This window comes from Hirundo rustica, chromosome 1 (genome assembly GCF_015227805.2).
Source record: "Hirundo rustica isolate bHirRus1 chromosome 1, bHirRus1.pri.v3, whole genome shotgun sequence".
Lineage (NCBI taxonomy): Eukaryota > Metazoa > Chordata > Aves > Passeriformes > Hirundinidae > Hirundo > Hirundo rustica.
The window spans coordinates 71,646,724-71,662,672 of record NC_053450.1 but is presented as its reverse complement, the minus strand read 5'-3'; the positions used below and the strand labels follow the sequence as shown (position 1 = coordinate 71,662,672).

General features: G+C 54.4%; 1 protein-coding gene across 4 annotated transcripts; it reads left to right on the top strand.

Moving 5' to 3' along the window:
• Positions 1-2,512: 2,512 nt before the first annotated feature.
• LOC120757601 (myosin-6-like) lies at positions 2,513-15,880 on the top strand. Of its 4 annotated transcripts, none has more exons than XM_040075079.1 (38): positions 2,513-2,713; positions 3,209-3,352; positions 3,919-4,075; positions 4,243-4,270; positions 4,367-4,475; positions 4,557-4,649; positions 4,771-4,834; positions 5,293-5,391; positions 5,534-5,637; positions 6,331-6,469; positions 6,555-6,823; positions 6,988-7,158; positions 7,295-7,604; positions 7,721-7,782; positions 7,919-8,006; positions 8,091-8,208; positions 8,297-8,420; positions 8,619-8,755; positions 8,845-8,971; positions 9,080-9,208; positions 9,297-9,539; positions 9,773-9,949; positions 10,051-10,196; positions 10,274-10,364; positions 10,629-11,018; positions 11,108-11,234; positions 11,327-11,445; positions 11,855-12,051; positions 12,259-12,442; positions 12,518-12,683; positions 12,762-12,886; positions 12,969-13,277; positions 13,356-13,559; positions 13,763-13,888; positions 13,991-14,266; positions 15,099-15,194; positions 15,637-15,771; positions 15,863-15,880. In XM_040075079.1, exons 1-38 carry the CDS (start codon positions 2,513-2,515, stop codon positions 15,878-15,880), a joined length of 5,802 nt encoding a protein of 1,933 aa, XP_039931013.1. The 4 variants fall into 4 exon arrangements, with proteins under 4 accessions (XP_039931013.1, XP_039931006.1, XP_039930998.1 ...); XM_040075072.1 differs by having other exon boundaries at positions 15,860-15,880; XM_040075064.1 differs by having other exon boundaries at positions 7,709-7,782.
• The last annotated feature ends 69 nt before the right edge of the window (positions 15,881-15,949 follow it).

Sequence of the window (15,949 nt, the reverse complement as noted above, 5' to 3'; positions counted from 1 at the left end):
GTCCCTCCCCGCTTCCCCTCTCACCCTCCCTTCCCCCATCCATCTGTCGCCCCATCCCTCCCGGTCGTGGCGGCGCCGCATGATGGACCCCAGAGGACCCCGGCGTCTGGGTGACTCCCCTCCCCCGCCAAACTCGGGCCAAGGAAGGGTGGGGTAATGTCTCTATAGGGCCATATGCAGAGACTATGGGGCTCTAAAGAGACTCTATGGAGATTTGTGGAGATTCTCTGTGGCTCTGTGGAGCAGTTATAGGGCTCTATAAGGGCTGCGTGGGGCAGAGGAGATGGTCTGTGGGGCAGGAGAGGGGGGTCTATGGGGCTCAATGGGGAGGTGGGGACCTCCCCTCCCGCAGGAATGTGTCACCTCGTGGGAACACTTGTCACCTTCTTGATGACAAAGTGGACACGGTGTTCAGGGACTGCTGCCAGACCCCCCCCCCCCACCCCCTCCCCCCAGAACCCTGCTGGCCCCACGGCGCCTCACTGGGGGGAGGAGATAACAATCTCCCCTTCGCTGTCCAGCCGTGTCCCAATATAGACCTGGCAGGGTAGAGCTGTCACCACCCCACGGGTGACAGGACATTGGCCAGGGACCCAGGCATCCAGGCCCCATAGGCACCCCCTTCACAAGGATCCCCGGAGTCCTAGCCTCTATGATCCCCTCCTTGCACAAAGAACCCAGACATCTGGGCTCCATAGATCCCCCACCACACAAGAAACCCAGGCATCTGAGACCCACAGAATCATCACAAGCGCCACTAAAGCACCCTGGTCCCCATAAATCGCCCGCACACACAAGGGACCCTGGTGCCTGGGCTCCCTCGTTTCCCCCTGCCCCCACACACAAGGGATCCAGACGTCTGGGCTCCACGGACACCTCCTACACAAGAGACCCAGGCAACCAGGGCCCCTAGCCCACCCCACAGCCCACCCTACAAGGGGTCTGGACAGCCCTTGCTTACCCCTATAGCTCTGCCCCATCCTGTGGGATGAATATGTGGGTCCTGGATGCCAGGGTCATTGGAGAGATGCCACCTTGTGGCTGGTGAAGCGGGGGGGAGGTCCCCCCCTCCTTCTCCCTTATCAGCCACCCCCTCCCCAGGAATGCTCCTCCCCTCCCCATCCCATGATGATCTATAAAGGCCTTGAGGCTGCAGGGCTGGCATAGGTGCCGGCGTGGGGCAGAGAGGGAGAGGGTGGGGACATAGTGGGAATGTAGGATGTGGATATGAAGGGCTGAAGGAGGATATGGGGGACTGTGGCGTGCACAGGAGGGTTAGAGGGCATATGGGGATATATGGGGCAGAGGAATCTGTGGGGGATATGGGGCAAAGGGGGCCTATGGGTCACATAGGGGTTCTCTGGGGTGTAGGGACCTGTGGGGTACACATGGGGTTATGAGGCACAGAGGACCTAAGAAGCACTGAGGGGAACTGTGGGGGAAAGAGATCTATGGGGGCACAGCTATCTAGGGGACACTGATGGTCTGTGGGGCACCCAGGGGGCCTATGTGGCACAAGCAGGGCTATGAGGCATATGGGGTCTGTGTGGCAAAGTGATCTATGGGACATAAAGGGGTCTATGGGGCAAAGATGGTTTGTAAGGGGCATGGGGTGTAGCCCTACTCACCCTCCGCATGTCCTTTCAGCTCCCTTCATCTTACCTGCTAGATCCACAGACTCCAGGTGAGGGTGACGCTGTGGGGCACCGTGGGGACGGGTGCTTCGGGGGGGGGGGGGGGGGTGCGGCTATGCTGCTATAGGGTGTGTTGCAATAGGGTCTGCACATCACTACAGGGGATCCATACTCTGCTGTGAGGGTCTGCATGTGGGGCTGTGAAGGACTCTAAGGTTCCCTGCATTGTTATAGGGGTCCCTGCACTGCTATGGATCTCCATGCATCACTGTAGGGATGCCTGAGTTACTGTGGGGGTCTGTGTGTGGTTATGGGGGTGTTTGTGTTGCAGGGGTTCATGCATCACTCTAGGGGTTGGTGGTCCCTGGTTGTGGAGGTGCCCGCATCAGGAGTCTGTGCATGGATATTGGGGTCCCTACATGACCCTAGGGGTCTGCCTACAGCTATAGGGGGTGTGTGCACTGTATAGGGCTCAATACATGGGATCATGAATGGCTATAGGATTCCGTTCATGGGGCCATACACAGCTATGAGGTCCTGTACATCCCTGTTAGGGGTCCTTTAATGGCTATAGGGGTCCCTGAATCACTACAGGAGTCTGTGCATGGGGCAGTGCATGACTACGTGGGTGTGCAGAGGGCTATAGGATTCCCTGAACATCTATACGGACCCATGTACGGGGCTGTGCACAGCTACGAAGCTCCATGTCTGGCTTTAGTGTCTGCCATAGGGCTCTGGGCGTGGCTGTAGGGGCCCTTGCATGGCAATGGGCTCTGGCCGACGGCGTTGTGTGCGGCCATGGAACAAGGGGTGACACCCTGTGGCCACAGCCTCACAGCCCCCCAGGTGATGCAGGGTCCCTGTCTGTGTGGGGCAGGATGGCGGACGCAGTGCTGGCAGCGCTGGGGGCAGCAGCTCCCTTCCTGCGGCCAGGGGAGCGGGAGCGGCTGGCAGCGCAGAACAGACCCTTCGACCCCCGCAGCGAGTGCTTCATCCCGCACCCCCGGGAGGAGTTCGTTCGGGGGCGGGTGACAGCACGGCAAGGAGGGGAGGCCACCGTCCAGACTGAGCTGGGAGAGGTGGGCAACTGGGGGATCGGGGTGGGTGAGGGGAGGGGGGCAAGGGGCCATGTGGGGCAAAGGATTAACGGGGGTGAGGGGTTAAGGAGGGAGGGGTTAAGGAGGGGAAGGGTTGATGGCAGGTGGGGGCATAGACAGTGACTGGTGGGGAAAGAAGGGGGGGTTGGCATCATGGGGCTAGAAGGGTTGGTGGGAAGTAGGAGGGTGAAGATTTAAGGAGAGAGGGATTGTTCCGAAATCAGTGGGGGAGGGTTAAAGGAGGAAGAGGTGTTGAAGGCTTGGGGGGAGCAAACAGAGGAGGGGGAAACCAGGCTGATAGTGGTGGGGATCCTGACCCATTGAAGACTCCCAGCCGATGGGAGGTACCCCCCAACCCATAGGAGACCCCTCCCAACCCATGGAAGAGATCCTACCGAGCACCACCTACCCCACGAGGCACCCCCCAAGCCATGAACACCTCCCAACCCCCACTCCCATGTCTCCCCATTCCCCCAGACGGTGACAGTGAAGGAAGCTGACGTTCACCAGCAGAACCCCCCCAAATTTGACAAGATCGAGGACATGGCGATGCTGACCTTCCTCCATGAGCCTGCTGTCCTCTACAACCTCAAGGAGCGCTATGCCTCTTGGTTGATCTATGTGAGCCTTCCCACAAGCCCCTGGAGGACCTGGGAAGTAGGCAGGGCCTTCCCCACAGCCCATGGAGTGGATGGAAACTAGTGACCCTTCCCTAAAGCTCTTGGGATACCTAGAATCAGATGGGCCTTTCAGAGAGGCTATGGCCACCTAAAACCTGGTGTGGCTTTTTCACAGACTTTGGGACACCTAGAACCTGGTGGCCCTTCTCCAGCTCCCTTGGGCCACCCAGACCGAAGATATCCCACTTCTAAACTGCCTCAGCCACCAAGACCTGAAATGTTGCATCCCCTGACCCCTTTGGCCACCCAGATCCAAGATGTCACTTCAATAGCCCCCTTGATGGGACATAATACGTCCCATCCCAAGACCCCTTGGGCTACCAACACATGAGATGTTCCATCTCTGCATGTTGTGGGCCACCCACATCCAAGATGTCCCTTCTCCAGCCCCTTTTTGGACAAAATCGGGACATCCCGTCACCAGATCCCTTGGGCCACCTAGACCTAGGTGTTCCCACCTGGTGGGGTGGCACTTTCTGGCTCTGAACCACCTACCCTTTTCTCCAGACCTACTCAGGGCTCTTCTGTGTGACTGTCAACCCCTATAAGTGGTTGCCTGTCTACAATGCTGAGGTGGTGGCTGCCTACCGGGGAAAGAAGCGGAGTGAAGCTCCACCCCACATCTTCTCCATCTCTGACAATGCCTACCAGTACATGCTGACAGGTAAGGATGTCCTGTGAAGACCTCAGACTAGAAGACCTTACTCCAAAAATGGCTCCTGACTTAGAACTGGTTCTCATCTGGGAGGATGGAGAACCTCAGCCTGAACCCCAAGACCCCAAGCATGCTTCCCAACTTCATCCCACCTGACTCCTCTCTTTTCTTGGCAGACCGAGAGAACCAGTCCATCCTCATCACGTAAGGCCCTGTTTTATCCAACCCTGCCCCATAGCAGTGGGGTGGGATGAAGAACACATTGGCATGTTATCCAATATCTCACTGTTGCCCCTCCAGCGGAGAATCCGGGGCAGGGAAGACAGTCAACACCAAGAGAGTCATCCAATACTTTGCCAGCATTGCTGCCATTGGCGACCGCAAGAAGGAGGTGACCAATAGCAGCAAGGTGAGTGCCTCAGTCCATGTACCCTTGGCAGAGAGTGTACCCCAGTGGTGTCCACACACAGCATTGTCCCACCCCATGCAGGGCACCCTAGAGGACCAGATCATCCAGGCCAATCCTGCCTTGGAGGCCTTCGGGAATGCCAAGACCCTCCGCAATGACAACTCATCCCGATTTGTGAGTGATGGGCTGGGTTCTATAAGGAAGGGTCTGTGGGGCAGTTTGTGGGACAGGGTCTATGGTGTGGGATCTGCTGCATGAAGGCAGCCACCTACACCTCCTGCCACTCCTTTCCCAGGGGAAGTTCATCCGAATCCATTTTGGGGCCACTGGGAAGCTGGCATCAGCTGACATTGAGACCTGTAAGTAGGTTGAGAGCCCAGTCAGAGGATATCTTGTAGTCCAGCATCCATCCATCCATGGACAAATCTGTCCATGGATTTATTCACCCATCCTAGGACTCAACCATGTATGGACTCCTCCATCCACCCATGAACTTCATCCACCCAGGAACTCCATTCATCCATACATATCTCCCTTCCTCCCTCCATCCAGTCACTTCTTCGTCTCCTTATCCCACCTTTCACCAGACCTTTCATCTCCAGTTCTTTGTTCCTTCATATCATTTTGTTTACCTCCCTCCCTCCTTGCCTGCCTCGCCTCCACCCATGTCCATCCCTTCATCTGTCTTCATGGTTGATGGATCCATTGTCTCATCCCACTATCCAGATACCCCTCCTTTTCTGTCTCCTCATACTACCATTCTCAATCCATCTTCTCGCCCAAACCTCCATCCTCCTTCTCTCCATACCTACCTCAGACCTCCTGGAGAAGTCCCGTGTCATTTTCCAGCTGAAGGCTGAGAGAAACTACCACATCTTTTACCAGATCCTCTCCAACAAGAAGCCAGAGCTGCTGGGTGAGTAGGGTGCTTGGCCTTGAGTCTTCCACTTCCTCTCCTCCAGTTCTCCGCTCCTTCCTATGGCAACTGAGGATGATTTGGGGCTGTTTAGCCAATGCAAAGGCTCAGTTTTTTTCTCTATCCTGTGCCCACGGAGCAGAGATGCTTCTCATCACAAACAACCCCTACGACTACAGTTATGTCTCCCAAGGAGAGGTGACTGTGGCCTCCATTGATGACTCTGAAGAGCTGTTGGCAACTGACGTAAGTGGTGGGGTGGGCATGTGGACACCCCCATGATGAATTGAAGGCGAAGTGCCAGGTGGATGGTTGAGATAGTAGAAGATGGACGGGTGGAGGAGAGGAGGAACATAGGGATGAGAGGTGGAAGATAGGAAGGGTGGAAGATTGTGGGTTGGTGGAATGGGGTGATGTGGGATGAGGGGCAGAAGGAGGCATGGAGTGGAGGAGGTTGTGGGTGGAGTTAAAAACAGGTAGGGGAGTACTTAGGTAGACAGAATTGTCCATGGGTGAACAAGTCCTCAACAGATGGATGAGTCCATGGATGCATGGATGAAGTCAATGATGCATGGATGAGTTCATAAATGGATGAGTGGATGGGTGGATGGATGAATGGATGGATGGATGGATGAATGGATGGATGGATGGATGGAAACATGGTTAGAAGAGTCCATGGATAGGTGAATGAATGGATGTAGTCTTCAGATGGGGGGATGGATCTGTGGATGGATGGACAGATAGATCCATGAATATATGAGTCCTTGGATGGATGGATGGGTGAATCCATAAGAGGTGAGTCCATGGGTGGATGAGTATGCAGATGGATGGAGGAGCTGATGAGCAGGAAGAGGAGAGGGACACAAATGGTGGCCAGCAGAGAGCCATGGCCACAGCTGTAGCAAGGCCCTCTCCCATCCCCCTCCACCTATCACCCAGAGCGCTTTTGATGTCCTGGGCTTCACGGCTGAGGAGAAGGCTGGTGTCTACAAGCTGACGGGTGCCATCATGCACTTTGGCAACATGAAGTTCAAGCAGAAGCAACGGGAAGAGCAGGCAGAACCAGATGGTACTGAAGGTGAGTGGGTACAGGATGACGTAGGTCTTGGCATCACCAGGTTAGGTGGAATCTGACAGCATGTCTTCTTCTTGATGCTCTGCAGATGCTGACAAGTCAGCCTACTTGATGGGGCTGAACTCAGCTGACCTTCTCAAGGGGTTGTGTCACCCCCGGGTGAAGGTGGGCAATGAATATGTCACCAAGGGGCAGAATGTCCAGCAGGTGTACTACTCCATTGGGGCCTTGGCCAAGGCTGTATATGAGAAGATGTTCAACTGGATGGTGGTGAGGATCAACAACTCTCTGGACACCAAGCAGCCAAGGCAGTACTTCATCGGTGTGCTAGACATTGCCGGATTTGAGATCTTTGATGTAAGGACTGAGGGGGTGGCAGGGTATTAGTCCTCTTGGGTGTTGGGTTGATCCAGTTGGGTGTTGAGTTGACCTCATTGATACTACTGGGCATTCTATTCACCCATTTGGGTGTTGAGTCGATCCAATTAACCCCATTGGCCGTCTCCTCTCTCCTTCCCCAGTTCAACAGTTTTGAGCAGCTCTGCATCAACTTCACCAACGAGAAGCTGCAGCAGTTTTTCAACCACCACATGTTCGTGCTGGAGCAAGAGGAATACAAGAAGGAGGGCATTGAGTGGGAGTTCATTGACTTTGGCATGGACCTCCAAGCCTGCATCGACCTCATTGAGAAGGTACCACCTCCCCTAGGGTCTTGTGGGGGCTGAAGGGACTGCTGGGGAAGAGCCCTGCAGTTGGAGCCTGCCAGGGACCCCAAAGTTGGTCAGCTGGGTTGTGCTTGGTGTCCTCCACCACCACTTTTCTTCCTAGCCCATGGGGATCATGTCCATCCTGGAGGAGGAGTGCATGTTTCCCAAAGCCTCGGACATGACCTTCAAGGCCAAGCTCTTCGATAATCACCTGGGCAAGTCGGCCAACTTTGGGAAGCCACGTAATGTCAAGGGGAAGCCAGAGGCCCATTTCTCTCTTGTCCACTATGCTGGCACAGTGGACTACAACATCATCGGGTGGCTGGAGAAGAACAAGGACCCCCTCAATGAGACAGTGGTGGGGCTCTACCAGAAATCAGCCCTGAAGCTCTTGGCCAGCCTCTTCTCCAACTACGCTGGGGCAGATGCTGGTGGGTGAATGGATGGTGGGGTGATGGAGAGATGAGTTGATGGAGAAGACTACTGTCCACTAGTCACACTCTTTCCTGTATTACCCTACCCCTCTTCTCTCCAGGTGGTGATGGAGGGAAGGGGAAAGGAGCCAAGAAGAAAGGTTCCTCCTTTCAGACTGTGTCAGCCCTGCATCGGGTGAGGGACCTACAGAGTGGACCCAGTGTGGGGCAGTGGGAGGAGAACCTTCTGAGTGGTGGATCATCCCTTCAGTCCCACAGACACTCTCTTGCTCTCTCATTAGTCAGCTTCTTCCCTCCTCCCTCCTCAACAGGAGAACCTCAACAAGCTGATGGCCAACCTCAAGACCACCCACCCTCACTTTGTCCGCTGCCTCATTCCCAATGAGCGGAAGGAGCCAGGTGAGCAAAGGGCAGGGCTGAGGGCAGGGAAAAGGGTGGTAGGTGTGGCTTGTGGCTGACACCACCCCTCTAACCCACTGCCAGGTGTGATGGACAATTCCCTGGTAATGCACCAGCTCCGCTGCAATGGGGTCCTAGAGGGCATCCGCATCTGCCGCAAGGGCTTCCCCAATCGCATCCTCTATGGGGACTTCCGCCAGAGGTAGGCACAGAGGAGAAAATGGGGTCGGAGTTGTGGACAACCCCATTGGGGCTGATTTCAGAGTTTTTCTGTCCCCTCTGGTCACCAGGTACCGCATCCTGAACCCTGCCGCCATCCCTGAGGGGCAGTTCATTGACAGCCGCAAGGGTGCTGAGAAGCTCCTGGGATCCATTGACATCGACCACAACCAGTACAAATTTGGACACACCAAGGTAAGGGCACACAGTCTTTCCATGATCCTACCACCCATAGGGTCATGTGGACCCCATGGTCTCACCCCTGCTGTGTCCACCTGCCTCTCCACCTCACCATCCATTGTTTCATTCCCCCAACAACCCATCAACCCATCCATCTGTCCACAAACCCTTCCCATCCAATTCACGCTCTCACCTGCCTCCTTCCTCCATCAGGTCTTCTTCAAGGCTGGGCTGCTGGGACTTCTGGAGGAGATGCGGGATGAGCGCCTCTCCCGCATCATCACCCGCATCCAAGCTCAGGCGCGAGGGCAGCTCATGCGCATTGAGTTCAAGAAGATCCTGGAGCGTCGGTGAGAGGGGAAGGGTCTCTCTCCTTGAGAAGGGTCCTCTGGTGGGTCACCAGATTTGTGGTGTAGTGGCATCAGTGTTACCATTCTAGGGACTCACTGCTGGTGATCCAGTGGAACATCAGGGCCTTCATGGGGGTGAAGAATTGGCCTTGGATGAAGCTCTACTTCAAGATCAAGCCCTTGTTGAAGAGTGCTGAGACAGAGAAAGAGATGCAGGTGGGCGGAGGGGATGAGGAAGGCATTTTGGGATCCGAAATGGGTTGGGTGGAGTTGAAGGATGGAGGGGATGGGATGTGGCTACTGGTCTCCTGGGCTTTGCTTCAGAACATGAAGGAAGAGTTTGGGCGGCTGAAGGAGGCCCTGGAGAAGTCAGAGACCCGGCGCAAGGAGCTGGAGGAGAAGATGGTCTCCATGCTGCAGGAGAAGAATGACCTACAGCTCCAAGTGCAGGCCGTGAGTGAGACTGCCCCCCAAAATCATGTCAGGAGGGTGACCAGCACCCCTCCAGGGCCACCCTACTTCACCTTCCACTCCTATACAGGAGCAGGACAATCTCAATGATGCTGAGGAGCGCTGTGACCAGCTGATCAAGAACAAGATCCAGCTGGAGGCCAAGGTGAAGGAGCTGACAGAGCGACTGGAGGATGAAGAAGAGATGAACGCAGAGCTGACAGCTAGGAAGAGGAAGCTGGAGGATGAGTGTTCAGAGCTGAAAAAGGATATTGATGATCTAGAGCTGACTCTGGCCAAGGTGGAGAAGGAGAAACATGCCACCGAGAACAAGGTGAGGGTGGAGAGAGGCCTTGACCTTAAGTTGTGGGGGTTTGGGTCAACAAAATCTGATTGTGTTGGGTTGAGGAGATTCAAGGCTAGTTGATCTGGGCTACATAAACACTCAACATCCTTTGGGTTCTCTATCATTGCAGTGGTCTCACTGGCCAAGGACAACAGCAGCGTCACCCAGCTTTGGTTTACCTCTGGTACCAAGCTGGAGGCCTAGTGTTTCTCCTCCTTCAGGTCAAGAACCTCACAGAGGAGATGGCCGGGCTGGATGAAACCATTGCCAAGCTAACAAAGGAAAAGAAGGCCCTGCAAGAATCTCACCAGCAGACTCTGGATGACCTGCAGGCAGAGGAAGACAAAGTCAACACCCTGACAAAGGCCAAAGTCAAGCTAGAACAGCAAGTGGATGACGTGAGTGTGATCTGGTCCCACCATAGGTAGTGCTGAGGAGCTTTCTGGAGCAGACATGATGGAAAACTGAGGTTTTCCCCCATTTCCATGTTTCCAAACAGCTTGAAGGCTCCCTGGAACAGGAGAAGAAGGTCCGGATGGACCTGGAACGGGCCAAAAGAAAGCTGGAAGGTGACTTGAAGCTGACCCAGGAGAACATCATGGACCTGGAGAATGACAAGCAGCAGCTGGAGGAGAAGCTCAAGAAGTAAAGATGGACCTCTTTCCCCAGTCTAAGAGGAACCTCAACTGAGGGACCTCACTGCTAATTGCTTTCATTTTCAGGAAAGAGTTTGAGATCAATCAGCAGAACAGCAAGGTTGAGGATGAGCAGGCTCTGGCTCTGCAGCTCCAAAAGAAGCTGAAAGAGCTGCAGGTGAGGGATCTATTCTCTGCTTATTTGGGCTGGACTGGAGAGCCTCCAGCTGGTTGGGTTGAGGAGAAGAGTCTCTATCTGGTTAGGCTGAGTTTATGAGTTCCCAGTTTGTTGACAAATGTTCAGATGTCTGGGATGAACTGAAGAGTTTTCAGCTTATTGGGGTGAGTTCGGTTGAAAAGTCTCCAGCTCAATTCATTGAGCTGAATGGAGGAGTTGGGTGAAGCCAAGTCTGCTGACAGGAGCTCTATCCCTGGTGCACAGGCACGGATTGAGGAGCTGGAGGAAGAGCTGGAGGCAGAGCGCACAGGCAGAGCCAAGGTGGAGAAGCTGCGCTCAGACCTGTCCCGGGAGCTGGAGGAGATCAGCGAGCGGCTGGAGGAGGCAGGTGGTGCCACTTCAGTGCAGATTGAGCTCAACAAGAAGCGGGAGGCAGAGTTCCAGAAGATGCGGCGGGATCTGGAGGAGGCCACGCTGCAGCACGAGGCCACAGCCGCTGCGCTGCGCAAGAAGCATGCTGACAGCGTGGCCGAGCTCAGCGAGCAGATTGACAACTTACAGCGTGTCAAGCAGAAGCTGGAGAAGGAGAAGAGTGACCTCAAGCTGGAGCTGGATGACCTCAGCTCCAACATGGAGCAACTGATAAAGGCCAAGGTAGAAGGAGGCCAAGGTGGACATCTTATCTCCACCAAGGGCATCATTCTCTTGCTTCATTCCTTCCCTCCATACTTTCCTCCTCCAAGGTGGGCATGGAGAAGATCTCTCGCACCATGGAGGACCAGGCAGCTGAACACCGGGCCAAGCTGGAGGAGACACAACGAGTCCTCAATGACACTAATGCCCAACGGGCCAAGCTCCAGACTGAGAATGGTGGGAACCCTGACCCACTATACCCCTCACCCCACATCCTCAGCCCCTGCCCCACATCTTCAATCCCTTGAAAACCTGCCCTACCTCTGCAGGAGAGCTGTCCCGCCAGCTGGAGGAAAAGGAGGCCCTTGTCTCTCAATTAACTAGAGGCAAGCAGTCATACACCCAGCAGATGGAGGACTTGAAGAGGCAGCTGGAAGAGGAGATGAAGGTGAGATTTGTGGGATGGCTGATATGTTCTCCAGGAGGGCCACAAGACAAGATAGATGACCCTCATGGTGGTAGCATCAAATGGAAGTCAAGTTCAGGCCAGTTCAGTGGAGTTCTTGCATCTAAGAGTGGTTGAGCTGGGTTGCATTAGTCTAATAGCTAGAGGCTGGGCTGAGCAGATCAGTTCTGAAGCAGCTGGGTTGGTCTTTGCACTGTTGTGTGGCATTGGACGAGGGGAAGTCAAACTGGGTCAGACTAGAGATACCCATCTTTAGATCTCTCTGGGTCTAGATGTGCTGAATTTGCTTGGGATGATCTAGAGAAGGTTTGGCGGAGAAATACCAGTGCTTTCTGAGTTTGAGAACCTACACATAGCTCAAGTTCTCCTTCTGCTTGCCTCCCCCTCCCAGGCCAAGAATGCACTGGCCCATGCCCTCCAGTCAGCCCGGCATGACTGCGACCTTCTGAGGGAGCAGTATGAGGAGGAGACAGAGGCCAAGGCCGAGCTCCAGCGCTCACTCTCCAAGGCCAACTCTGAGGTGGCACAGTGGAGGACCAAGTATGAGACAGATGCCATCCAGCGCACTGAGGAGCTGGAGGAGGCCAAGTGAGTAATCTCTCCATGAAGGAAGCTTCTATAGGGCAGGGCAGAGTGGAGACTCTTCCACAGTACAAGGATCCAGAGACTGTATAGGAATCTGGAGATGGTAGAGGAGATCCGGAGCAGAGCCTGAGATAACCAGTGGGTGGAAGAAGGTTTGAGTTGACCCACTTGGTCCATGGGTCACCACAGCCAGGTTTTCTCCCACGGCAGGAAGAAGCTGGCCCAGCGGCTGCAGGAGGCTGAGGAAGCAGTGGAGGCGGTCAATGCCAAGTGTTCCTCCCTGGAGAAGACCAAGCATCGGCTGCAGAATGAGATTGAGGACCTGATGGCAGATGTGGAGCGGTCAAATGCAGCAGCTGCTGCATTGGACAAGAAGCAGAGAAACTTTGACAAGGTGAGAGGACACAGTGGTGAGACAGGAGCAGATGTGAGACACAGGGATAGAAGGTGATCCCTTGCTTTTTTCCAGATTTTGTCTGAGTGGAAGCAGAAGTTTGAAGAGTCACAGGTGGAGCTGGAAGCATCACAGAAAGAGGCCAGGTCCCTCAGCACGGAGCTCTTCAAGCTGAAAAATGCCTATGAGGAGTCGCTTGAGCACCTGGAGACCTTCAAAAGGGAAAACAAGAACCTCCAAGGTGAGACCATGGTACTCCCCCCGCCCACCTTGTTCTCCACCACTTTCCACCAAGTCTGATGGGTTATCATCTGGGCAGAGGAGATCTCGGACCTGACGGAGCAGCTGGGTAGCAGCCACAAGACCATCCATGAACTGGAGAAGGTCCGGAAGCAGCTGGATGCCGAGAAACTGGAGCTCCAAGCTGCACTGGAGGAGGCTGAGGTGAGCCAAATCACATCCCCATGAGGCCCTAATTTGTTCTAGTCTACTCTGTGGTCTTCTAATTTCTCTCTGTCTCCACCAGGCCTCTCTGGAGCACGAGGAGGGAAAGATCCTGAGGGCCCAACTGGAGTTCAACCAGGTCAAGGCAGACTATGAGCGCAAACTGGTTGAGAAGGATGAGGAGATGGAGCAGGCCAAGCGCAACCACCTGCGGGTGGTGGACTCACTGCAGACATCTCTGGATGCTGAGACCCGGAGCCGCAACGAGGCCCTGAGGCTGAAGAAGAAGATGGAGGGTGACCTCAATGAGATGGAGATTCAGCTCAGCCATGCCAACCGTGTGGCTGCTGAGGCTCAGTCCCACCTGAAAGGAGCCCAGGCTCACCTCAAGGTGGGATCACCCACATCTAAGTAGGTCTTCTGGCCCTTCGGAGCTGCTGACTGATGTCCATCGTATTTATCCCAACAGGACACCCAACTGCAGCTAGATGATGTGGTAAGAGCCAATGAAGACCTGAAGGAGAATATCGCCATTGTGGAGAGGAGAAACAACCTCCTCCAGTCAGAACTGGAGGAGATGCAAGCAGTGGTGGAACAGACTGAGAGGGCCCGCAAGTTGGCTGAGCAGGAGCTGATTGAAGCCAGCGAGAGGGTCCAGCTTCTCCACTCACAGGTGAGACCTCACATACCTTCAGTGAGAGGAGTCACCTCCATCTAGGGGTGTAGGCTTCTAATGGGTTGAGTTGTCAAGATCACCAGATCCTTTAAGCCTACAGAGTTGGCAGGGAGTAGGGGGGCATTAGGTACTAGGGGGTTAAAAAAGGATGTGTCAGCAGTTCAACAGATATCTCCTGAGATCCTCTCCTCTACCTCCAGAACACCAGCCTCATCAACCAGAAGAAGAAGATCGAGGCCGACATCTCCCAGCTGCAGACAGAGGTGGAAGAGGCCATCCAGGAGTGCAGGAATGCCGAGGAGAAGGCCAAGAAAGCCATCACTGATGTGAGTGCCATGGTGGGACCAACATCTAGCACGCCTTCCACTGGAAGGTGATGGAAAGCATGCTTTGGTCCTCCTTCTCTGCTTGCTTTTCTGCTTGGGCAGGCGGCCATGATGGCAGAGGAGCTGAAGAAGGAGCAGGATACCAGCGCCCACTTGGAGCGGATGAAGAAGAACATGGAGCAGACCATCAAGGACCTGCAGATGAGGTTAGATGAGGCCGAGCAGTTGGCCCTCAAAGGGGGTAAGAAGCAGCTGCAGAAGCTGGAGGCTCGTGTGCGGGAGCTGGAGAATGAGCTGGAGGCAGAGCAGAAGCGCAATGCTGAGAGTGTCAAGGGTCTCCGCAAGTCCGAGCGTCGTGTCAAGGAACTCAGTTACCAGGTGGGTTATCTGAGGTGGTGGTGGAGGTCAACCACTCTCCCTGTGGCCCCAGGGCCTCATATCTCATGCTCTACATGACTTAGAACACAGCTGACCTGCTGGCCAGAGAGACACAGGTGAACTAGACTGTCACTAAGACACAAAAAGCAGTCACACGTAGACAAGAGATTTTCGCAAGGCAGAGGTCCTTCCAATTCCAGCTCACAGGTGAGAGAGCTGAGAGAAGGAGGAGACCCTTTGTTTATTTTTTTACTTTTTATACATTTGTGGGTCTAGCAGAAGATTGGCTTTTTGGGCTTTCTACCCCTCAGCTTCAGTGGCCAGACCAATTGTCAGTTACAATTGTTTTCAGGTTAGAAATATGCAAACAAAGGACAGAGAATGAAAAACAAAGGATTTGTTTATGTTACATCTGTGGGAAAGGTAGAAAACTGCTCTTAATATTGTACAATAACTAAAAAGATCTGACTCCATTTAAGAAAATCAAAAGGCTCAGAAAAACCAGGGTAACACTAGACCACCTACTGCGTGTATATCCGATACTTTAGTGAGATCCAGAATACCGTCTGGGTCATGAGACACCCAGGCCACCTCTCAGTGTCCCAGCATCCATGGGGTCTTTGCATGATCCAGAACCTCAGGTGGGACCTCATCTTGCTCTCATGGGAAGGAAGACATTTCACCTCCTGCTCCCAGAGCTGACGCCACCCAGAGATCTAGAGAGGCTCCACTTCCCAAGAACATCATTAACTGTCTCCTGACCCTCATATCTTGGGTGGTGATTCAAAGCACAGGTAGGGTCAGGTCACGATCCACATGTCTTACCCTACAGACAGAGGAGGACCGTAAAAATATGGTCCGGCTCCAGGACCTTGTGGACAAGCTCCAGCTGAAGGTCAAGGCCTACAAGCGACAGGCAGAGGAGGCGGTGAGCATTAGGCGGGCAGCTGTGGGACCAACCCCCAGGAGGGGACAGCATAGGTTTTTAGGATATGGGGAGTAGCAGGTGACCTTGAGATGAGGTGGTCAAGGGGTAGGTGACAGGGGTTGAGGAGGGTGGGTGGGTGGTGGGATTTAGAGATGATGGTTGGAGGGAGGAAGGAAGGAAGAACTGAAGGATGACTGAGTGGATAGAAGGAAGGACAGAATTCTTGAAGTTTACATGGGTGGAAGATTGGATGGATGGATGGATGGATGGATGGATGGATGGATGGATGATTTGAGTAGATGGTTCGAAAATGGGATGCCTGAAGAAACAGGTGGTTCTGTTGAGGACCAGATAAGAAAGTCAGATGTATGGAGAGCAGATGGGGTGGCAGGAGGGCAGACAGAGCTGTGTGGGAGCCTCACTGGTGTCCCTGCCCCCTCAGGAGGAACAGGCCAACACCAACCTGGCCAAGTTCCGCAAGGCACAGCATGAGCTGGATGAGGCAGAGGAGCGTGCTGACATCGCCGAGTCCCAGGTCAACAAGCTGCGGGCCAAGAGCCGCGACATTGGAGCCAAGGTGGGACTTTCCCCTTGCCCTACAGCTGCTCCATGTCTGCCCCACAGCTTCCTCATGCTCACAGTCCCTTTTTCTCATTCTCCATCAGAAGGGACTCAATGAAGAGTGAAGCTCTGGATCCCCAAGTATCCTACCTGAACTCGCAGCTGTCCCACTTAGACTTCCAAGTGCCCAACTC